General features: G+C 51.1%; 1 protein-coding gene across 1 annotated transcript in view; it reads right to left on the bottom strand.

The window, feature by feature from the left end:
* Positions 1–2,952: 2,952 nt before the first annotated feature.
* The window catches only part of HCN2 (hyperpolarization activated cyclic nucleotide gated potassium and sodium channel 2), a 69,344-nt gene continuing 50,923 nt past the window's right edge, over positions 2,953–21,373 (bottom strand). The window contains exons 4-8 of the mRNA XM_053292170.1: positions 20,764–20,982; positions 16,223–16,369; positions 15,006–15,246; positions 13,863–14,027; positions 2,953–12,243 (exon numbers count right to left, since the gene is read on the bottom strand). Coding sequence (XP_053148145.1) covers positions 11,162–12,243; positions 13,863–14,027; positions 15,006–15,246; positions 16,223–16,369; positions 20,764–20,982 — 1,854 coding nt within the window. The 3' untranslated portion in view covers positions 2,953–11,161. The remainder of the gene's footprint in view (positions 12,244–13,862; positions 14,028–15,005; positions 15,247–16,222; positions 16,370–20,763; positions 20,983–21,373) is intronic.

Here is a 21,373-nt window from a genome sequence, read left to right as displayed (position 1 = left end):
AGGGAGACAAGCGGTGGGCCTTGCCTTTATCAGCTTTAGCTAAGACTGCACCACTTCAGGACAGAAAATCCACTGAATGGGTAAAGGGGTGCGGAAGTCAGCTTGATTAATCTCCGCTTTTATAAATTAAAAAAAAGGTTCTAGTCCTTATGATTAAGATGCTATACTTCTGTCAAAGAGTTCAGAGCCATAGAGCTGGTTCTAAACTACCACCACCTTGCTCAGAATCACTACCTCTGAGAGGGAGGCTACATTGGGCTATTCAGCTCTTTACACCTGTTTCCTACATGTCAGAATCAGAATTAATAATTAAAAGATGGGAATAAGCAAACTCTTCTTCTTAATAATTAATTAAGAATAAGCAAACTCTTAAGTTTCTCTTAATAATTAAGAATAAGCAAACTCTTCTTCTTAATAATTAAAAGATGGGAATAAGTATAAACTCTTCTACCTTTAGGCAAGGCACAACATCAAGATCAGGTGGGTGCAAAGAGTTCTAATGCCCAAAATGGTTTCAGGTTTGAGCTTCAGCCTGTTTGTTTTAATCTGATTTTTTGGTAGGTATTGCATGGAACCTCTGAGTTGGAGATAGTACAACTCAGGAACCGAGTTCCCACGCCTGATTTTTGCTTTCTAGATAGATAGCTGTTTTGATTCCAAACACCATTTTCAATCTCACCAATTGCACACACCCCGGTTTAAGCTCAACAACATCCTATGTTCACTGCATGTAGGAAATCATTTTCTGTCTTGACTAGTTCCAGTTCTGTCATAAAGTTCTCACAACAACATTTTGACTGTCCCAAGATGGCTATCCTGATTTACCCAAGTACTCCACCCCCTCACCCCCGCCCAAAATAAAGTAACAGCACAGACTTTAAAATGGAGAAGTGGAGTGTGACCCCCCCCCCAATCCACTAGAGGGCACCCTTTCCAAGCACACTGATCTCTTAAATTTTAAAGTCAAAGACTAGGGATGGCTGCCTAAATCATGGATTTGTGTAATGGGGACACAATCTTTGTGGCTGTGAAATTTTGGGGCTCTTTGGGAGGAGAGCTGGTCTTGTGGCAGCAAGCCTGAATTGTCCCCTTTGCTAAGCTGGGTCTACCCTGGTTTGCATTTGAATGGAAGACATGCAAGCGCTGTAAGTTACTCTCAGGGGATGGGGCTGCTCTGGGAAGAGCACCTGCATGCAGAAGGTTCCGTGTTCCCTCCCTGGCTGCATCTCCAAGATAGGGCTGAGAGAGATTCCTGCCTGCAAACTTGGGAGAAGACGCTGCCAGTCTGTGTAGACAATACTGGACTAGATGGACCAATGGTCTGACTCAGTATATGGCAGCTTCCTATGTATGCTTATGGGGGGCATGAGGTTTATTAAGTCATGCCTAGGGCAGAGGGGTCAGAGAAAAAGTTTTTCCTGCCACGCTGCATGACTCAGAGATTGCAGTGCTCTGGTGCGCCTCCATACACAGCTGACTCATTTCTCTGAGGAGGCAGCTGTTCAGAAGCAAGCGATGCCTTTGCCTCAGCAAGGCAAATGCTTAAAAGTGCCTGATAGGTGCTTGGGCATTTTAAAGCCACGACTGGGCTTCTTCCCATCCCCGAGGAGGAGTGACGATTGGGACCAGCTGAGGTTCTGTTTGCAAGCTGGATATCCAAAATACCCAAGCCAATATAGCAAGATCACGTGAGTTCTCAGTCACCCCTGGAGAAATAGGGGACGTCGGGAACCTAGCAGCACACAGGAAAGCAGCAAGGAGTGAATTGTGGCACGCATGGGCTTCCCCATAGGCCTATGCTATGTGGGGGGGGGGGCACACACCTCTCCAAACTCTTCCTCTCTGCATTTTTGTCATTTTCAAAACTACCAGACCAAGCGCATCTCCTCAACTGTGCTTCAACATGTCCAGAGAAACCAGCTGGCGATTCCGCCTCTTCCTTCCAGGGATGGAGACAGAGGGGGGGAAACTGACTTGGAAGGAGGGAATCTGCACTCGATTTATCTCCATTAAAACTGAGAATCCTGGCAGGGAGCTGGGGCAAAGGTGGGCCTATCTTTGGGTGATGTTACATAAATCGACAAGGATCACCGCTTCTCCATTCTTTAACAACCAGGAATAAAAAGACTGCAGGCCGATCGATGGTCAGTCACTTATCTAAATCTTTGACAGGTTGTCTCTGTCCAAGCCTCAGCTGTCCCTGTGAAACCGGACTTTATGCTTAGGAGGTCCGAATGATTTGCTGTGCATGAGAAGCAGACACTTTGAAAGAAAAAGGGCTCTGCTGCGGTGACCTCCTGCTTCTCTCTTCAATCAGACAAGGTGGCTCAGGTGGTGACGTGGCTAGACCTGGGTTGAAATTAGGGTCGCCATAGCCTGGCTTTCCAAATTATGCAAATTGGCTGGAAATGTTTTTTGAGCAGAATAGTGACTGCATGTTTTGCACCATAACGCCACTTCTACAAGGGCTAGAGCTTAGCTTTAAAAAAATGCAAATGAAAGCTGAAATCCAGGCAAATCCAGGTGAGATGTTTGAAATCCGGGGGAAACCCAGATTTCCAGGGGGCATGGCAACTCTAGTTGAAATCCTTGCTCAGCTACGCAATTCACTAAATGACCTTGGGCCTGTACTCACTCTCAGCCTAGCCTACCCTACAGGGTTGTTGCAAAGGAGGAGGAGGAGAACCACCACCATGTAAGCTCCCCTGAGTTCCTTGACAGGAAGGAGGAATTAATTTTTATAAATTAAACTAAGGATGCAAAACAAGGAACAGCATGCAAGTGTGAACAGTTTCTACATGTTATCTCTGCAACCAGGCTGGATGACCTTGGATTTGAACGTTTACACACGCATACACAGACCGGCCCTGGAGTCAGGCCTGGCTGCTCCACCGAACACACTCCCTGTCTGACCACTCGGGCCGGGGAGACAAAGAACACAGAAGCCACAACTCAGTTCTGCCATGTTTTATTACACAGGATGGTTCCGGATGAAAAGGTGGAGCTCGTCCGAGGGACAAAAAGCAGCCAGTTTCAGTGGGCAGAATCCAACCGTCTCCCCCTTCCCAAACATTTGGTCAATTTAGCCAGAAACCGGTTTTACATTCAACACCAAGGCGCAAGGTTGGCGAGGGATACTACTGCGAGGGGTTCCTCTGAAACGCACCTCATTTCCATCAAGATACCAGATCACTCACCAACACACACACACACACACACAAAAAGAGGTCTCTATTTTTCGACTTGGGCAGGGTTCAGCCCTGTCCCCGCCAGACTCTAGAAGTTAATCTTCCAAGCTTAGGAATCCAAGTTGTGTGCCAGTGGGTGCCATACAAGCCCTGGGGCAAAGCAGTGCCCAGTGCCCAAGGGAACAATTCATAGCCAAGGAGCAGCAGAAAGGAGGTGCTTAACCTTCTGCCTTCCTTACTGCAAGGGGAAAGGAAGAACCCAGCCAATGCTCTGAGACCCTCTCTGCTTATTCTATTCACTTGTTTTTGCAATGTGACCCTCCGTGCGTCCAAGAACACACGCACACACCCCAAAAGGTCCGAACTCCAGTGCCTTCATTTGCCTCTAGCCTTTCTTCATTTGTAGACTCGTGCTTTTCTTGAAAGTTCAAGTCATTAGTTCTCAGTGGGGGCTGGAGGCAGCCAGGAAATCATGGGTCTCAAAACCTTAGGAAACTGCAAAAATCAGAAGGGAAAAGGGGTTGTACTAGGCTACTTGGCTTTGCACCTAACAGGAATCTCTCTGGACCCAGCAGCAAAAAACCTTTTCACGAAGCTAGATTTTGGGACAAATGCCTTGTTCTTAGGGACCAAGCCTGGTTGGACAGGGGGGGGGCTTAAATGTTCATTTTGTGGAAGGCATTCCCTCTTGATGGGGAGTGGGGGTTAAGGCTAGAACACAAAGACACACACACACACACACACACCCCTCTCCCATTTTGGATTTCTCCTTGCAAAAACTCAGGTCTTCCCTGTAAGACAAGCAGTACACACAGTCACAAAAACAGCATCTCCGCTTGCTTTTAAACCTCAAGTTTCTAGGCATCATGGTTGCCTGGAAGAATGTAGAGAGGGTCTTTTTCCAACCAAAATAGTGGAGAGGAAGGGTGTCTGGCACACAGTCATGGGACTCCCTCCCCACCACGCCAAAGATGTATTCCTTGACCTTCCATCACATCGGCCCCTCAGACAAACTCGTAGCAATTCCAAACTCTGTTCAAACAGCAGCACGCACCCTTTATACCCAGACCTCCAAAATCCACACACCCCTGGAATTCCAGGGAACATCATTAAAAACATGCACCCAAGTTGCATATTTATTTCAGCCAGTGAATCGGGGACCAAAGCCCAAGAATTCTTGTGCCCCCCTTCTCTGCCACATTATAAATGTCTTCCGGATACATCCAAACGACCATAAAACCCTCAACCAGAATCAGCAGAAGTTAGAAAGGAAGGGAGTAACAGTGAGGGCTATATTTTGTGCTTCTGCCATTGCACTCACACACAGCATGGTTAGAAGCTTAGTTTCTCATTTCAAGTTTCTAGCTCTCATGACAGCATAGGTTAGCAAACCGGGCAAAATCCCGGGCGCCGGAAGGGCCTGACCAGGGCGGAGTGGCTCTGAGCAAGTGTGGTGGGGGTCCAGCGGGTGGAGCTACCCTCTTGCCCCGCCCACCTCTCATTTCTCCAATCTGATGCCCAGTTGCCAGCAGGAAGGGAGACGCCAGCACGGTGGGAAAGAGAGGGTGGGTTTGACCCAGTTCCAGCAGCCAGCCCACTTCTGCTCCTGCCACACCCAGGTGGTTTCTATGCGCTCAGCGGTGCCTGCACTCCACAGCACATGCGAACACACACACACAGTTTCACAGACGCGGGGGCCGGACGGCGAGACACAGTCACAGACAGGCGCGCAAACACTCACCGGCGGCACCGGACACAGGCAAACACAGAGGCTCCGAGAGAGAGAGAGAGAGAGAGCGAGCACACGCGCAAGGCACAAGAACTCAGCTGATTACAGGAGGGCGATTGAGGCGGCTGTGCCAGGCAAGCCCAGCGGGATCTCGCAGGGTTTCGCCACAGCTGATGGAAGCTCTTCGAAGTGGGATGGTGGCGGGCTTACTGCGGGCATGGAGGAGGGAGTGGAGGAGGGAGGGCGGCGCACCCAACCCTGCGCTGAAAAGGAAGGGCGGCATGAGCAAGGCTGGCCCATGGGGCACGGACCCCTAAAGAATGGCTCAGAGCCTGGTCAGCTGCCTGCCCCCTCCACGACCTCCTCCAGAAAGGAAGCCCCTGCACAGAGCAGGGGGAGAGAGCTCCCGGCCTCACCAAGTTCTCTGCTGCCGCCACCTTTATAGGGGCGGCATGATTAATAACAGGACTTTTTCAAACGCAATTTTTCTTGGGAGGGGGCATGGCTGCGTTTGACCATCAAAGTGGCTGCAGGCCTGGGGCTTTTGAGTCAGGGGTCCTCAAACGGGGGTCCTCCCCAGCTGTTGTTGGACTACAGATCCCATCAGGCCCTGCCACAATGGGCTTTGGCCACTGTGGTGGGGATGATGGGAGCTGTAGTCCAGCAACAGCTGAGGAGGACCTCCATTTGAGGAGGCCTGCTTTCAGGGGCTCCATCCAAGAGGGCTTCAGGAAGTCTCAGGCCTTGGCCTAGTCTTCAGCAAAGGAGAATCTACCTATATAATTCCCTTAGACGTACCCATTGCTAATCCCATGCGTGGCAGCCATCGCGAGAGTTCGCAAGCAAGGGGAGGGGGAGAGGAAAGTCGACCACGGAGAAGATAGCACACTCCCTGCTGAAATAAGCGCCTCCCCATCTCTTACAACTTTCAAAAAGGCAGTCAAGACGTATTTGTTCACCCAGGCTTTTAATTAGATATTGTTTTAATTGTATTTTAACATTTTAAATTTTAATTGTTGCAATGTTTTAATCTTTTTAATCTGATGTTTTTATCGTTTTGTTGTAAACTGCCCAGAGGCTTGCATTTTGGGGCGGTATACAAGTGTGTTAAATAAATAAATAAACAAACAAACAAATAAAAATTAAATAAGGCAAATGGCCAGGCAGACGGGCGGGGAGAGAAAGTGGCGGCCAGGCCAGCTGGCGGGGGTGGGGGCAGAGAAAGTGCGGCCAAACCAGTGGCCAGTTTGGTGGGAGAGAAAGAGGGAGGGGGCCGAGAACGAAGGAGAACTAGAGGTGCAGATGCTCTGCAGCCGGGCCAGCTAATATGATTTATTTCCCCCTTTCCCCTCCATTCTTTAACCACCACCCCGACTGAAATACTGAGGATTTAAGGAATATTTTTTCTAGAACAAACTCAAGCCCTACATTTCACCAGCGAGTGAAACCCCGCCCATGCCTTATTGCCACCTGCTACAGGAGAGGCGAGACTCGAGGGTGATTCGAGGAGAACTGGAGCTTGGTGGTAGCAGAGTTGTGTTAGGTGGACGGAGGTGGGTTTTCAGACAAAGAGACCCTCTACAGGCTGCCTTGCTGAATCTGGAGCAGGCAACAGCCCCCAAGGCAATGCCCTAGCCCAGTTCCCTGCCCTCAAGGAGGGAGGCTGTCGCATCTCTGTATGACTCATTTCTCCAATTTCCCCTCCTTTCACTCCGCCTCTGCCACCAGAGAGCGATTTCACTCCCGTTCTACGCTGTGCAGAATCAGAGAATTAAAAACCTTTCTCCCTAAGCAGAGAGACAGTCGAATGGCTCCTATCTAGAGGAATAAATAAGAAGCCACTCCCAAATCCTGTTCATTATACCGAAAAATACCACACACACACACACACACACACACACACACACACACACACACACACACACACGGAGCATCTTTAAAATACTGGCGTGTCGACTGTGTTTCATGGGACAACCTCCTTCACTAGGGAACCGGTTTAAGACAAGGGGAAGAAGCATTATTTGGAAATGCTGGGCTGAGATCCAGCATTAGTGGTTCATTAGTATTCCTGCACATTTCTGCACAGACAGATCATCCTGGAGAAAATCTATCTAGGTGGTGGCTAAGAGTCGACACCAACTTGACGGCACTTAATCAATATTTTGCACTGCTCCTCACAAAAGAATTGGAGTCTCACACTGTCACAATCAGTACAGATCCCGTATTGAAACTAAACTCTAATACACATGCCTGTAATGACCGCATCTCCCTGGCCTCCCCCTGTTGTCTCGCATGTGATGGTCCCTAAATTGCGATTTCCTTGAGGCAGGGATCTCTTGTGCTGAAATCATACATTATTATGTTTTATTTACCCCTGTCTTCATTCTCCTCTGCAGTCTCTCTTGTGGCAACATCTAGATGGCAATCACCTTGGGGCAGGGACTTGACCTCTCATTCTTTGTACAGCAGCACAGAAAGAACAATTCTTTGGGGCCATTTCCCTCTCTCCTCAAAGTCCGCCAAGAATACCCACAAAAGCCAGCATTAGTGGTTAATTAGTGGTTAATCCCAGCCCAAAAGCTGCCATGGCCCGAAAGGGCTGCTTGATCCCCACAGGCGTCTGCCAGTCTGAGCAGACAATACTGAGCTAGATGGATCAAGGGTCTGACTCAGTATATGGCAGCTGCCTATGTTTCTATGTTTCAGCTTGAAAAATTATTTATTGCCATGGAAAACAGAGGCCCACAGGTGAGCTTGATTGCACCTGAGAGGCAAAAAACAAAGGAAAAACTCTCCCCAAAATTTGAAAGGGTAGAGAGACAGGGTGGGGTGGGGCGGGGTGGGGGAACGCCATCCATCCCCCCTTCCAGGACGCGTACTCCTCTTAAGAATCAGTGGCAGAGACATTACCATGCCAGTACATACACACCCCGCCTCGCTTTCTCATCTTGCAAATTATAATTACATACTGATGGCTAATCATTATATAATTATAATGACAGAGAAAGCCCCACTGTTAGGCATGGTGGGGCTTTCCCATCACGCCTAGATTTGTTTCCACCCAACACAACAAACTTTGGTTCTGCCTGATGTCCGTCCGGGACACCTCAAAAGCTTGTGGACCATTTCCTGAAATGTCCCTCGCTCCTAACACAGTGGTCTACCCAACTTTGGCTTCTGGCGTCCCAGAATGCATTTGAAATCCAAACACTCCCTTGCTTATGCAAAATGAGTTTGACCCACTAAACCGAAGGCAAGTGCTGCAGAATCTATACAGAGATTTTGGCTTAGTCCAGTTGGTCCCGACTGCAGTCTATCTAGTTCAATATTCTCACTCCAACTTTGACCTTCTGGACACCGTTGTAAAGCACACGGGCAGGACCATTAAAGGAGAGACAGCCCTTCCAGGCATTCAGCAGCCGACACCCCCTTAACACGGAATCTCTACCAAGCAATCACAGCCAATTGTCATTGATGAAACCTTTTTTTAAAAAAATCTCTCCCCAGATTATCTACACGCAATTAGAAGCAAGTTGCAAAACGGAGCAGGTAGGGGAGGAACGTAGACAGCAACTGAGAAAAGCTGTGCCCTAACCCCCTTCCGACCCCACACCAAGTTCTGGGAAGCGACAGCTATTCTTCTGTCACCCGGAGGTAAACTACTCTTGAAAATGGAGGCTCTATCCAGCCATTGTCTCTAATCGCTGTTGATAAAACAGTTCCTCACCAGGTTATCTACAGGCAACCCAAAACACTCTGCAAAGTTGAGCAAGTCTGGGGAAGCATCAGCTATTTTTTTTTCTGGCAAAGGTTAACTGAAGAGCAGCCATGGGATGCGAATAAATTAACAAACAATAGAAGTATTAAATAATAATAATGATGATGATGATGATGATGATGATGATGATGATGATACTTTGCCTTTCTCTATTCTCTTAGCCCACAATGCCTCTTTCCAAAGGCTGATGTGGTCGGTTAAGTATTATTACCCCCCATTTCACAGATGGGGAAAACTGAGGCACAAAAAGGTGAAGCAACTTCCCCCCTGCAAAGTGGCAGGGTGGAGGGATGGTGAGGAAGGGGGCAGAGATCCTTTTGTCTTTCCTATTATTCAGAGCTGGGGTGGGGGAAACGGGGTCCCTGAGCCTCCGAAGGGCTGATCTCGCCTCTCTCTTTGAAACGTAAGAGAACATCATTCGGCCAGCGGGAAAGAGAAATGAGGTATGGAAGTGCAAAAAGATGGCATAGCCCCATCCACCAAATCCAGGTTACATTTTGGGGACCCATCCAGGGTGGAGAAGGCAAGCAATAAAATACAACAGGATCTCAGAGGCAAGGCCGGAAGGGGAGGATCCAAGCTCTAAGGACCATCTCAGCTTTCCCAAAGTTTGCAACAAACAAACAAAAAATTCAAAACACTGCCAATTTTCTGGGTAGGCTCAAAGGATGTCACGGAAGTCCAACTCCCTGGACCCCTGCTTTAAAGAATCACGCCAAAAGCCACAGTGAGAATCAAGGCCTCTAAGGCCCATGTCAACATCTCATCTTTGAAAGACTCGAGTTCGGATTCCATACTGCAAAACTGTCTCTTGGAATATCCAGGTGCTGCAATATGGATACTGCAAAACTGATACTCCAGGAATATCAGGGTGGTGGTGGTGGTGAAAAAGCAGTAAGAGGATATTTGGAGGGATAGGATCAGAGGGGAACTGGGGCAGGCACAAGGCGGTGTGCGATGAGGCGGAGTTGACAGAGGTACAGAAGACCCTATGAACTGCCTTTCTGGAACAGAAGTCCCTGGGATGCCGACAAGCAGGGCATGAATGCAAGGGCTGTTACTCTGAAAAATCTGGCACTCAGAGGTAGACTGACTCTGAACAGGGAGGCTCCATTAGTGTGGCTAAGCAGCCCAAACTTCCATGAGCATCGAGACTGCCAGAAGAGGCCCTGCTGGACTGGACCAAAGTTTCATCTAATCCAGTGTCCCACAGTGCTGCCGGGAAACTCACACGCAAAGATAACAGCTTTCCCCGGTTTGCCTTTAGCTCAAGGGTAGACTGCCTCTGGACACAGAGGTTCCATGGCAAGTGACTAATCTCCACTGATTGGCCTAAACTTCTACAAATGCGTCAAAACCCTTTTGAGAGCCACTCCGTGGCCAAGGCCTCATCTTGCAGCCTTTAGGGTCTATATTTAAGGATACAGAGGTACATGTAAAATAAACAAACACAAAAGTCACTAATAGAACTATCCTCTCAATATTTGCCTGTAAAATATCGAGAGGATTATCTGAGAAATAGAAAAATCAAATCTTGGGCTAGTGGCAATCACCACATCTTGTAGCAGTGAGTTCCATATGTTACCTAATACTACTGATAGGCTGTATGATGGAAGGCACTGGAGGGGAGTGGGAGCAAGAAAAAAAAAAGATGAAGCAAGGCTCTAGGGAGACAACATAAGAAAAGAGACACCCCCCTCTCCCCTAAGTGATGCCCTCCCAAGTGAATTATCCGCCCCCAAATATACCCTCTACAGGGAATGCAGAGACAGAAGCCTAGTCTTCACAGATCAAGCAGGGCAGAGAAATAGCAAGCAGAACTGGTCATCCCTTCCCGGACTGCTCCATCACCCCACTTCCCTGAAAAAGTGCCCTTCCTTGAGGGTTCAGCACAGCATATAAGGCGCTGCACACGCATTTGAACATATATATATTTCTATATATATATATATCTCCCCCCCTTGTAAAGATATGTATATATGTATATATTTTACACACGTTGGAATAAATTGCGCGGAAATCTAGATATGGCTTTCGGTGGTACGGTTGGAGGAGGAGGGCAAGGTGGGATGGAGATGGGCCACGGGAGACTGGAGCCAAAACTTTGGTCAGAAGCTACGCGGTACAGGCAGCTCCCCTCCCAGGGTACACACATAACCCCTCACCCCCCGGCGGAACAGACGCCTCCGTCCTCCCGGCTGCGAGAAGGACGGAGAGTCCCACGTACGGTACCCTCGACTGTCCCGAAGGAGGATTCAACCTCCCCCCCGCCGCCCCCCGGGGTCCCACCTGGCTTAGCGGCAGACGGCCACGGGGATCCAGAGCAACCCCTCCCGCCACCGGTTTGGCAGAGCAAGGAATCTGAGCATGAGAAAAACAGAGCCACAATGGGTTTGCACGGCACCGCGCGGCGCACGAGGGCGATCGGCGCCAGCCCACAGCCTCCCCTGCCGCTCAGGTCAAAGGTCACAAGTTGGAAGGAAGCCGCGATTTCGCTGAGTCCGTCTCGGGGGCGCTCGCTATGGAATCCTTGCGGGCACTGCCCGAGTCCTGCGGGATGCCGCCGGGGGCCCCCGGGTAGACGGCGGCCGTGGACATCTGGTGGGGCAGGCCCACGCGGGGCGGTGGCGGGGCGGCGGCCCGCGGCGCCGCTTGCGTGGCGCTGCCGGAACTCTGCAGCGAGGGGGACGGCGAGGACGCGGCCTGCCCCGCCGCCGCGGCGATCGAGGAGGTGGACTCGTGCGCCGAAGAGGGGGGGCTCTGGCTCATGGTCTGCGAGACGCCGTGCGGCAGGGAGGGCTGGGAGGCCGACAGCGGCCGCGACTCTTCGCTCAGGCTGCTGGTGTGGAGGGCCTGGGCGCTCTTGTGGGCCGCCAGCCGCTGGGGCGAGGCGGGCGGCTTGGGCTGAGTCAGCGAGAGCTGGGAGCCCGACTGGCCCTTGGCGCCCCCGTAGGGGAACGTCCGGGTGGCGTGGGGACTTTGGGAGGGCGGGCTGGACACCACCGAGGGGTAGGGGCCGGCGGAGGGAGCCGGGGGCGGCTGGGCAGCTGGGGGCGGGTGCTGCGGTGGTGGCGGCGGCGTGGGGTTCCGCGGCGGGGTGGTGCGCGGCGGCGGCGGCTGCTGCTGCTGGACGGAATGCTGCAGTGGCGGGCCGGCTTGCTGCTGCACGCTCAGCTGCTGCTGCTGCTGGTGGTGGTGCTGCTGCTGCAGCAGGGCCGGGGAGATGGCGAAGGGGCCCGGGACGCCCCCCTGGTACTGGAGGCGGCGCACCATCCGGGGGGAGCCCAGGCCCACGCCGCCCACCAGGGGGCTGGCCATCTGCGGGCAGAAGCTCATGGCCACCGCCTGCTGGAGGGTGGCGATGGCGGAGGTGACCTGGGGCTGGGCGGCCGGGGCGTAGAGCGGGGCGTGCTGGCGCAGCTCGGCCTGCTGGACCATCTCCCGGTCGTACTTGACGATCTCCTGGATGATCTCGTTCTCCTGGTTGTTGAAGACGCCCGAGTTGAGGTCGTGCTGGACTTTGTGCAGCAGGATGGAGTTCTTCTTGCCTGCGGGGGGAGCGGAGGGGCAGCCGGGTTAGGCGCGGTTCGGCCCCACTCACGCCAACCCGACCCCGAGGCACTCAGCTCCCCACCCAGGGACGGCCGCTCGTGGGATTCTATGAGGCAAGCAGCAGCCGCGACTCTGAGGACTGTTTCTTTCAGGACTGGAAGGGGACTTGGAGATCATCTAGTCAGACCCCACCACTCAGTGCAGGAAGCCGAGACAGCTGTCCAGCTTCTGTCCAGCAAAGGAGAGCCCACCACTGAGGAAGGCAGACTGTTCCATTGTCTAGCAGGCCTTGCAGTTAGGAAGGCCCTCCTAAAGCCAGTGTGGTGTAGTGGTTAGAGTGCTGGACTAGGACCGGGGAGACCCGAGTTCAAATCCCCATTCAGCCCTAAGACTTGCTGGGTGACTCTGGGCCAGTCCCTTCTCTCTCAGCCTAACCTACTTCACAGGGTTGTCGTGAAAGAGAAACTCAAGTATGTAGTACACCGCTCTGGGCTCCTTGGAGGAAGAGCGGGATATAAGTGTTATTAATAATAATAACAATAATAATAATAATAATAAAGTCTAGCCTGAACTTGCTTCCTTGTAGTTCATAGAATCACAAGCATGTTGAAGTGGGAACATACCCTGGAGGTCACCTAGTCCAACCCCCTGCTCAGGGCAGGACACTGCTACAGCATCCCTGACAGAAGGCCATTGAGCCTTCAAGGACAGTCCACTACTTCATGAGGCAGACTGTTCCACTGTCCTTACAGTTAAGGAATTATTTATTTTAATGTCTAGCCCAGGGTTTCTTAACCTTGGGCCCCCAGATGTTGTTAGACTACAACTCCCATCATCCCCAGACACAGCCCTTGTGGCTGAGGATGATGGGAGTTCTCACACAACACTAGAACCAGGGCTCATCCCATGAAATTGATTGCCAGGAAATTTAGGACCAGCAGCAAATGCAAGTACTTCTTCATACAATGCACAATCAACTTGTGGAATTCTCTGCCACAAGATGTGGTGACAGCCAACAACCTGGATGGCTTGAAGAGGGGTTTGGATCACTTCATGGAGGGGAGGTCTATCAACAGCTACTAGGCTACTAGTCGGAGGGCTATAGGTCACCTCCAGCCTCAGAGGCAGGATGCCTCCGAATACCAGTTGCAGGGGAGTCACAGCGGGAGAGAGGCCATGCCCTCAACTCCTGCCTGTAGGCTCCCAGCAGCATCTGGTGGGCCACTGTGTGAAACAGGATGCTGGACGAGATGGCTTCCTTGGGTCCGATGCAGCAGGGCTGTTCTTCTGTTCTTATGAGTTGTAGTCCAACAACATCTGGGGGGCCCAGGTTAAGAAACCCGGGTCTAGCCTAAATCTGCTTCCTCCTCATTTCAGCCTTTTGGTTCTCATCCTGCCCTCTGGAGCAGCAAATCACACCCCTGCTGCTGCTCTTCCTGCGCGAGAGCCTTGAGGACAACTGCATTTCCCATTAGACTCCTCTCCTCCAGGCTAAACATACCCAGCTGACAGAACCATAGAGTTGGAAGGGCACCCTCAAGGTCCTCTAGTCCAACCCCCTGCTCAGCGCAGGGAGCTGCTACGGCTCCCCCTGCCAGTACAGCTCCAGACGTACCTATGCGGTCCAGACGATCGATGGCGACAGTTTCAAAAGCCCGCCTCATCATGGGGTATTCCTCCAGGACCTCATTGAAGTTGTCCACAGAGAGGGAATACAGACGACAGTAGGTGTCTGCTCGAACACTGGCGGTTCGTCGGCCCCTTGTCAGCAGGCAAATCTCTGGAAGAGAGAGGAAAGTCTTTAACACTCAAGCACACATACACACATTGAGAGGCGGTTCAATTTTGATTCCCACTTAGGGATCCAAGAACTGTTTTTCTGAATCAGACCAAAGGGGAATCTGGTCCACCATAGCGGACCATCAAATGGTCCCGGGAAGCCCTCAAGCAGGGCTTAAGGCAATCTCCATGCCTTGCCCCCGGCATTCAACAACCAAGGTAGACTTCCCCGGTACATGGAGGCTCCATTTACCAATAATTAAGAAGAGCCTTACTTCCAATCTGGCCTCCTGCTTCCCACAATGACCAACTGGAGACCCCCCAGGAAGCCCACACACAGAGCATGAAGGAAACAGCCCTCTCTTGCCCCCTCCCCCTCTGGGGCAGAGCACGGGGACCACAACCTCCCCCTCTCCCTTGTTCCACCCCCCACCCACCTCCACAACCACATGCCTTTGGGAGGCTCACAAAACAGGGTATGGTGGGGAACGACAGAGGTTTATAAAACCGCATTCCTAACAGTCAAGACGTTCCTCCTAATGTCCTGCCCAAATCTGCTCCTTGTCACCTTCGACCGACGGATTCTAGTCCTCAAGAGCAACAGAAAGCCAGCCCGCTGCCTCCTACACGACAGCCCTTCAGATATCCGAAGACGGCTCTCCTATCTCCCCCACCCCCGGGTCTTCTCTGACTCCTTCCACCGCTCCTCCTAGGTCCCCTTTCCCCATCTCGGCCGCCCTCCTCCGACTTCGGACAGCCGCCACCGCTGCCAACCAGAAGCGACAACCCTGCGCTAGACAGAGAAACAGCCGGACTCTGCAGGAAGCAGCTTCACGCGAGCAGCCCGTCCTCGGCGCACACGGACAGCCAGCTTCCGAGCCCTCCTCTGCTCCCGGATCCCCACCCCGAACGCCCGGCAAGAACCGCGGGAACCACCAGAGGGACGGGAGTCGTGGGTCACTCTGGCGCCCAGGCTCACCTCCGAAGTAGGAGCCGTCCGAGAGCTTCATCTCCTTGTTCCCCTTGGTGAGGACGCTGACGACTCCGTGCTGGATGAAGTACATCTTCTTGCCAATGGTGCCTTCCCGGATGATGTAGTCGCCCGGCTGGAAGACCTCGAATTTCAGCTTGGTGAGCATGGCGGTGACGAAGTTGGGGTCGGCGTTGGCGAAGAGAGGCATGGAGGCCACCAGCTTGCGGCAGTTGAAGTTGACGATCTCCTGGAGAGGAAAAAAGGGAGGGGCGATGGGAGGAGTGAAGGCCACGGGGTCGGCAGGGCGGGGGGGCGGAATGGACCCAGACCCCAGGCCGGTTCTGCAGAATCCATACTTGGAGTCAAACCTGGCCTAAACACTTGCAGAAGGAGGAGGTGGTAGTGGGCGTGACCACTTCAGGCTGTGGGGCATGCAGCACATTTTGGAATACCCCCTCTCTGTGGAAAACTCCCCAGAAGGAGAAATCTAGCACCTCAAGAGGGGCCCAGGTTGGCAATCTTCTCCTTGAGGTGTTGAGTTGTTTTTGTTCTTGAAAAACCTGCTACGTTTTAATATGGGCAGGGGAGCATTCAATGGCAGCCTCCTGCCATCTGAAGTGGTACAGCCCATTCATTAGAACCATAACCCACCCACCCCCATGCTGTCTGGAATGGTATCGTTCACTCATTCAAAAAAATAATAGTCCCTTCTTATAGTCTGGAGTGGTACAGTCCACTCACCTTGTAACTTGAAGTGGTACAACCCACTCATTAAAAAATGGGGGGGGCGGATATTCCCTGTTGTAAAGAGGTACAGTCCCACTCATTAGGAAATGGTATTCCCCACTGCAGTCTGAAATGGTACAGTCCCACTCATTCAAAAAACAGTGTTCCTCCCATGCAACCTGAAGTGGTATAATCCACTCATTCAGACATCTTCTAAAAGCCAACGTATTTATTAATTGTTTAACCACACATGCCCATTTAAGCACCGCTAAATCAACTCACACAACAGACTAGGGCTTGTACGGTTTATCTCCTAAGATTCTTTTAAACAGAAAACAATAGTAAGCAGAAAGTCAGATGCTTGCCAAAAACCAAGAGGGCTTCTCCACCTAGTCTCCGCCCCCAGCACCTGCCTCTCTCTGGATTGGCCAGTGTGGCAGGAGTGCCCGCCCCCCTTTCCCTTGCCGCATACCCACGTGATCCGGGGCGATGCTCACCTCTCGCAGGGGTTCGTTGAGCTCCTCCAGGATGCTGTCTTCATCGAACATCTTGCCCTGGTAACGGTGTTCATAATAGTCATGGATTTTCTGTCTGAAGTCGGCAGGCAGCTTGTGAAAGGACATGTACTGCTCCACTTGTTTGTACTGTGGGGGGAGAAAAGAAGGGGGTCGTCAGGCAACAGAGACGGCTGCAATGCTCAAAGCCCGGTGGGAGCAGATGGTCTGGTGGAGACCCATCACGGCAAGATAGCTGGCATTATGGCAAGAAAATCATCCTCCTCTCCACAGATGCTGAGGTCTAGGAGAGCCGGCTTGGCAGTAGGACATGTGAAAAGGAGAGAGGTGTCCTCGTGCACCACAAACTGACCACGAGCCAGCAAGGTGTGGTGGCAGCGAAAAAGGCTAATGCCATCTTAGGCTTTAACCAGAGCAGAGTGAGAAATAACAGTCCCCTTGAACGCTGCTCAGATCTCACTTGGAATGCTGTGGCCAATCTTGGGCACCGTATAATTTTAAGGAGGCCGTCGATAAACTGGAATGGGTTCAGAGGAGGGTACCCAAGACAGGGAAGGGTCTGCAAACCAAGTCCGGGGAGGAATGGCTGGGTATGTTGAGCCTGGAGAGGAGATGAGACTCCAGGGAGATATCCAAGCCATCTTCAAATATCTGAAGGGCTGCCGCGTAGGAGGGACTATTTCTCCCTTGTTCTCAAGGGCTAGAATTGTTAGGGTAAACACAGGAAGCTGCCATATACTGAGTCAGACCCTTGGTCCATCTAGCTCAGTATTGTCTACACAGATTGGCAGCGGCTTCTCCAAGGCCGCAGGCAGGAGTCTCTCTCAGCAGCTGCTCTTCCCAGAGCAGCCCCATCCCCAAAGGGAAATAGCTTACAGTGCTCACACATGTAGTCTCCCATTCAAATGCATACCAGGCTGGACCCTGCTTAGCAAAGGGGAAAATCCATGCTTGCTACCACAAGACCATTCAGGCTAGATCGTAGGACAGGGCTGCACAACTTTAGCCCTCCCACTGTTTTTGTATTACGGCCCCCATCATTCCCAGCCATGGTGGTCAGCAGTCGGAGATTATGGGCATTATAGTCCAACATCTGCAGAAGGGCCAAAGCTGTACAGGCCAGAATCTGGAGAAATGTCTTGACTGTAAGAGGTGTTGGGCAGTGGAACAGTCTGCCTCATGCAGCAGTGGGCTCCCCTTAACTGGAGATTTTCAGCCATCTTTCAAGATTCTGGCTCGGAGCAGTGGGCTGGCCCAGAAGACCTCCAAGGTCCCTTCCTTGATGGCTAAAAAGAACTTCCATGGACAGAGAGAGTATACCTCAGAATACCAAGTGCTGGGAACACACAACAGGGGGAGGACATCCCTAGACTGTAAGCTCTTTGGGACAGGGAACTGGTCTCTTGCACTCTGTGAACCGTGCATCATAAATACTAACAAGCAGCCTTTCAATAATTCACTCAGTTCATTTGCCAGTTCATGAAAAGGCAAATGATTACATAAGAAGTACCCTGCTGGATCAGGTCCAAGGAAGCCCATCTAGTCCAGCATCCTGCTTCACATAGTGGCCCGCCGGATGCCCCTGAGAAGCCCACAGGCAAGAGGTGAGAGGCACGCCCTCTGTATTTAGAGGCATCTTGCCTACCCCTGCTAACTGGGCAAAGAGGCACCTTTTACCGTGGTGATTCTCTTTATTTAGCAGGGGGAGAGTAACTGGCCCTCTCCACCCCCAGCACGGCACCCCTCCAGTGACTGTGGCTGGTGTCTATCTGATGTTTATTTTTAGACCGTGAGCCCTTTGGGGACAGGGAGCCATCTTATTTGTTTGTTATTTCTCTTTGTAAACCACCCTGAGCCATTTTTGGAAGGGCGGTATAGAAATCGAATTATTATTATTATTTCTTGTTTACACAGTCAGACAGGTGTTATCGACTGGTTTGTTTTATCCAGACATCAAGTCCTTCCCAAGGACCTGGGATGGCTGAATTTTATTGTCAGTTGTTATAGATATCGTCGCAGAATATAGGCTGTTCCCAGTAAAGCTGCTTTTTGAATTGGTTGATGGTGATTTCTGTGACCCCTATGGTGTTGAGGTGTTCTTCAAGGTCTTTTGGAACTGCACCCAGGGCGCCAATTACCACTGGGATTATTTTGGTCTTTTTCTGCCACAGCCTTTCCATTTCAATTTGTAGATCTTTGTATTTGGTGGTTTTTTCTATTTCTTTTTCTTCTATTCTATCATCCCCTGGTTTGCTATGTTGATTATTGTCACTTGTTTTTCTTTCTTCTCGACTACAGTTATATCTGGTGTATTGTGTGGCAGATGTTTGTCTGTTCATCATCATCATCATCATTATTATTATTACAGCCATCAGACAGACCTGTCCTCCATGGATTTGACTAAGTCACTTTTAAAGCCATCCAATCTAGTGGCCATCACTACATCTTGTGGCAGCAGGTTCCACAGTTTAATGATGCACTGTGTGAAAAAGCACTTCCTTTTGTTCATCCTAAAATTCCTAGCAATCAGTTTCATGGGATGATCTCTGGTTAGTCAAACAAACAAACAAATTCCTATAGTCTGTCAGCCGCTCTGGGAAAAACCCTTGAATGGATAGGCACTAAAGGCGGGTTATTAGATATTATGATTTCTTCCTGTCAGATTCTGAGCAGCACAGGAAGAGGAGAAAAACAGCTAACACACAGCAAAAAGTGCATTTGCTGTTAGTCTGGAGATCCTGACAGGTGTGTGCTAACCTCTACAGATTCACCTGCTCCGGAAGGCAAGCACAAGGACTCAGGCAGATATCCAAGTCAAAACATCTTTGAGCTCCCCATCGTGCAGAAATGGCTCACAGTCCCAGGAGACGCGCTGTAAGCTTGGCTTGTGGCAGGTTTTTCCAGGGCCTGCCAGTTTGACGCTTTCAGGTCTCCACAGGGCCGCGGCGACGTGTCAAAAACCAAGCGCTTGGTTTGGGGTGGAAGGGAGGAAGCTGCCCGCGGGGTCCAGCCATCAACCTCCACGACAGGTCTTCACCTCCCAACAACTCACAGAAAACCCTGCCGACTGGGCCAAGAGGCACCTTTAAAGGGGGTGGATTTCTTCTATTTAACAGGAGGAGAGCCACTGTCCGCTTTCAGCCCAGCATCGTTGCTGGGGTCTCCTTTCCATTTCTTTTTTGGACTGCAAGCCCTTTGGGGCGGGGAACCATCTTCAGGTCCCTTACATCTGGGAACCTCCTCTCCTAAGAGGGCCAAGAGGCACCATTTCCAGTGGCATCTCTTCCATTAGAGGAGAGCAACTGTCTCTGTGCAGCCCAGGATAGCATCCCTCACAATTGCTATTGTTGGAGTCTTCCTTGTGTACCTTTCTAGATTGTAAGCCCTTTGGGGCAGGGAACTATCTTCAGGCCCCTGATCATTTGGGAACCCCCTCTCCTAACCAGTGGGTCAAGAGTCCCCTTTTCAAGTGGGGGCTCCCTTCTATTTCACAGGGGGAGAGCATCTTTCCCCGTTCAGCCCCACATAGCCCAGTTCATCCCAATTACAGCCTCCCCGGGGCTGTTACTGGCTTCTTCCTTGTGTTTCGTTTTAGATTGCAAGAAGCTTAGTTATGACAGTCCGCAGTCATTCCCTGCTAACTGAGCAAAAAGGCACCTTTTAAAAGTGGTGATTCTCTTTATTCATTTAGCGGGAGGAGAGCACCCGGCCCTATCCATCCCCAGCACAACATCCCTCCAGTGGCTGTTGCTGGTGTCTGTCTTATGTTTCTGTTTTAGACGGTGAGCCCTTTGGGGACAGGGAGCCATTTCACTTAGATCTTTGTCAACCGCTTTGGGAACTTCTGTTGAAAAGTGGTGTATAAATATCCGTTGTATTCTTAAGGAGGAAGAAGGAACTGAATCCAGCTAGTACCTATATCCAGCACCCACATCCACAGCAGGTCTCCTAGCTCAGGGTTTCTTAACTTTGGGCCCCCAGATGTTGTTGGACTACAGTTCCCAGAATCCTCAGCTACAAAGGCCATGTCTGGGGATTCTGGGAGTTGTCGTCTAACAACATCTGGGGGCCCAAGATTAAGAAACCCTGTCCTAGTTGGTCAGGACCTACTAAACCCATAGTTACAATCTGGATACTGGGGGAAATTAGCAATAGAAAAATTCCAACACTGTGTGTGCGCACATAGGAAGCTGCCATATACTGAGTCAGATCATTGGTCTACCTAGCTCAGTACTGTCTTCACAGACTGGCAGTGACTTCTTCTCCAAGGTTGCAGGCAGGAGTCTCTCTCAGCCCTATCTTGGAGATGCTGCCAGGGAGGGAACTGGGAACCTTCTGCTTCATCCCCTGAGGGGAATATCTTCCAGTGCTCACACTTCTAGTCTCCCATTCAAATGCAACCAGGGCGGACCCTGCTTAGGTAAGGGGACAAGTCACGCTTGCTACCACAAGACCGGCTCTCCTCAACCATGTGCACCCATTATTTATTTACTTTTAAATGTTAGTGCTTCCCCGCTCCATACCTTCTCCTGATATTGGCGCCGGGAGGAATCCAGAGACTGGATGAGGGCCGTGGCGTGCCCGATGAACATGGCATAGCAGGTGGCCCCTACGATCATGCTCAGCATGGTCAACCAGATGTCCGTCATGCTCTCAGGTGCCTGGCGCCCATACCCGATGCACAGCATGTGACTCATGGACTTGAAGAGGGCGAAGGAATAGAGCTCACTCCAGGAGTCATTCTAGAACAGCAAGAGAGACCACTGCTAAAAATGGCTTAGGGATAATCACTCGACACACATCAATTACAACTTTGAAACTGCTGACTAGTGCATTTTATGAAACAGTGGCAGGCATCCAGACGAAGTTACTTCTGAGTAGCCCTATTGAAATTAAGGCGCCTCTAGAGTAATTACTGAGGAGCACTGCTTAGTAACTGCGTCTGGAAGTCAGCCAATACATTTTTAGAAACGCAGCTTTTTTTTCATGGAAAAAGGAATAGGGGAAATTCCGCTTTGCAAAAGCTTTCAGCCCACATCTCTGCACACGAGTTAAGAACTAGACGCTGTCCTCAGTCTGATGTGACTAACACATCTCATGGACAGCGGGGAAATGACTTGACTAGCAAGCCAG

This window comes from Hemicordylus capensis, chromosome 2 (genome assembly GCF_027244095.1).
Source record: "Hemicordylus capensis ecotype Gifberg chromosome 2, rHemCap1.1.pri, whole genome shotgun sequence".
Lineage (NCBI taxonomy): Eukaryota > Metazoa > Chordata > Lepidosauria > Squamata > Cordylidae > Hemicordylus > Hemicordylus capensis.
The sequence above is the reverse complement of the archived record's forward strand: the minus strand, read 5'-3'. Positions and strand labels throughout refer to the sequence as shown.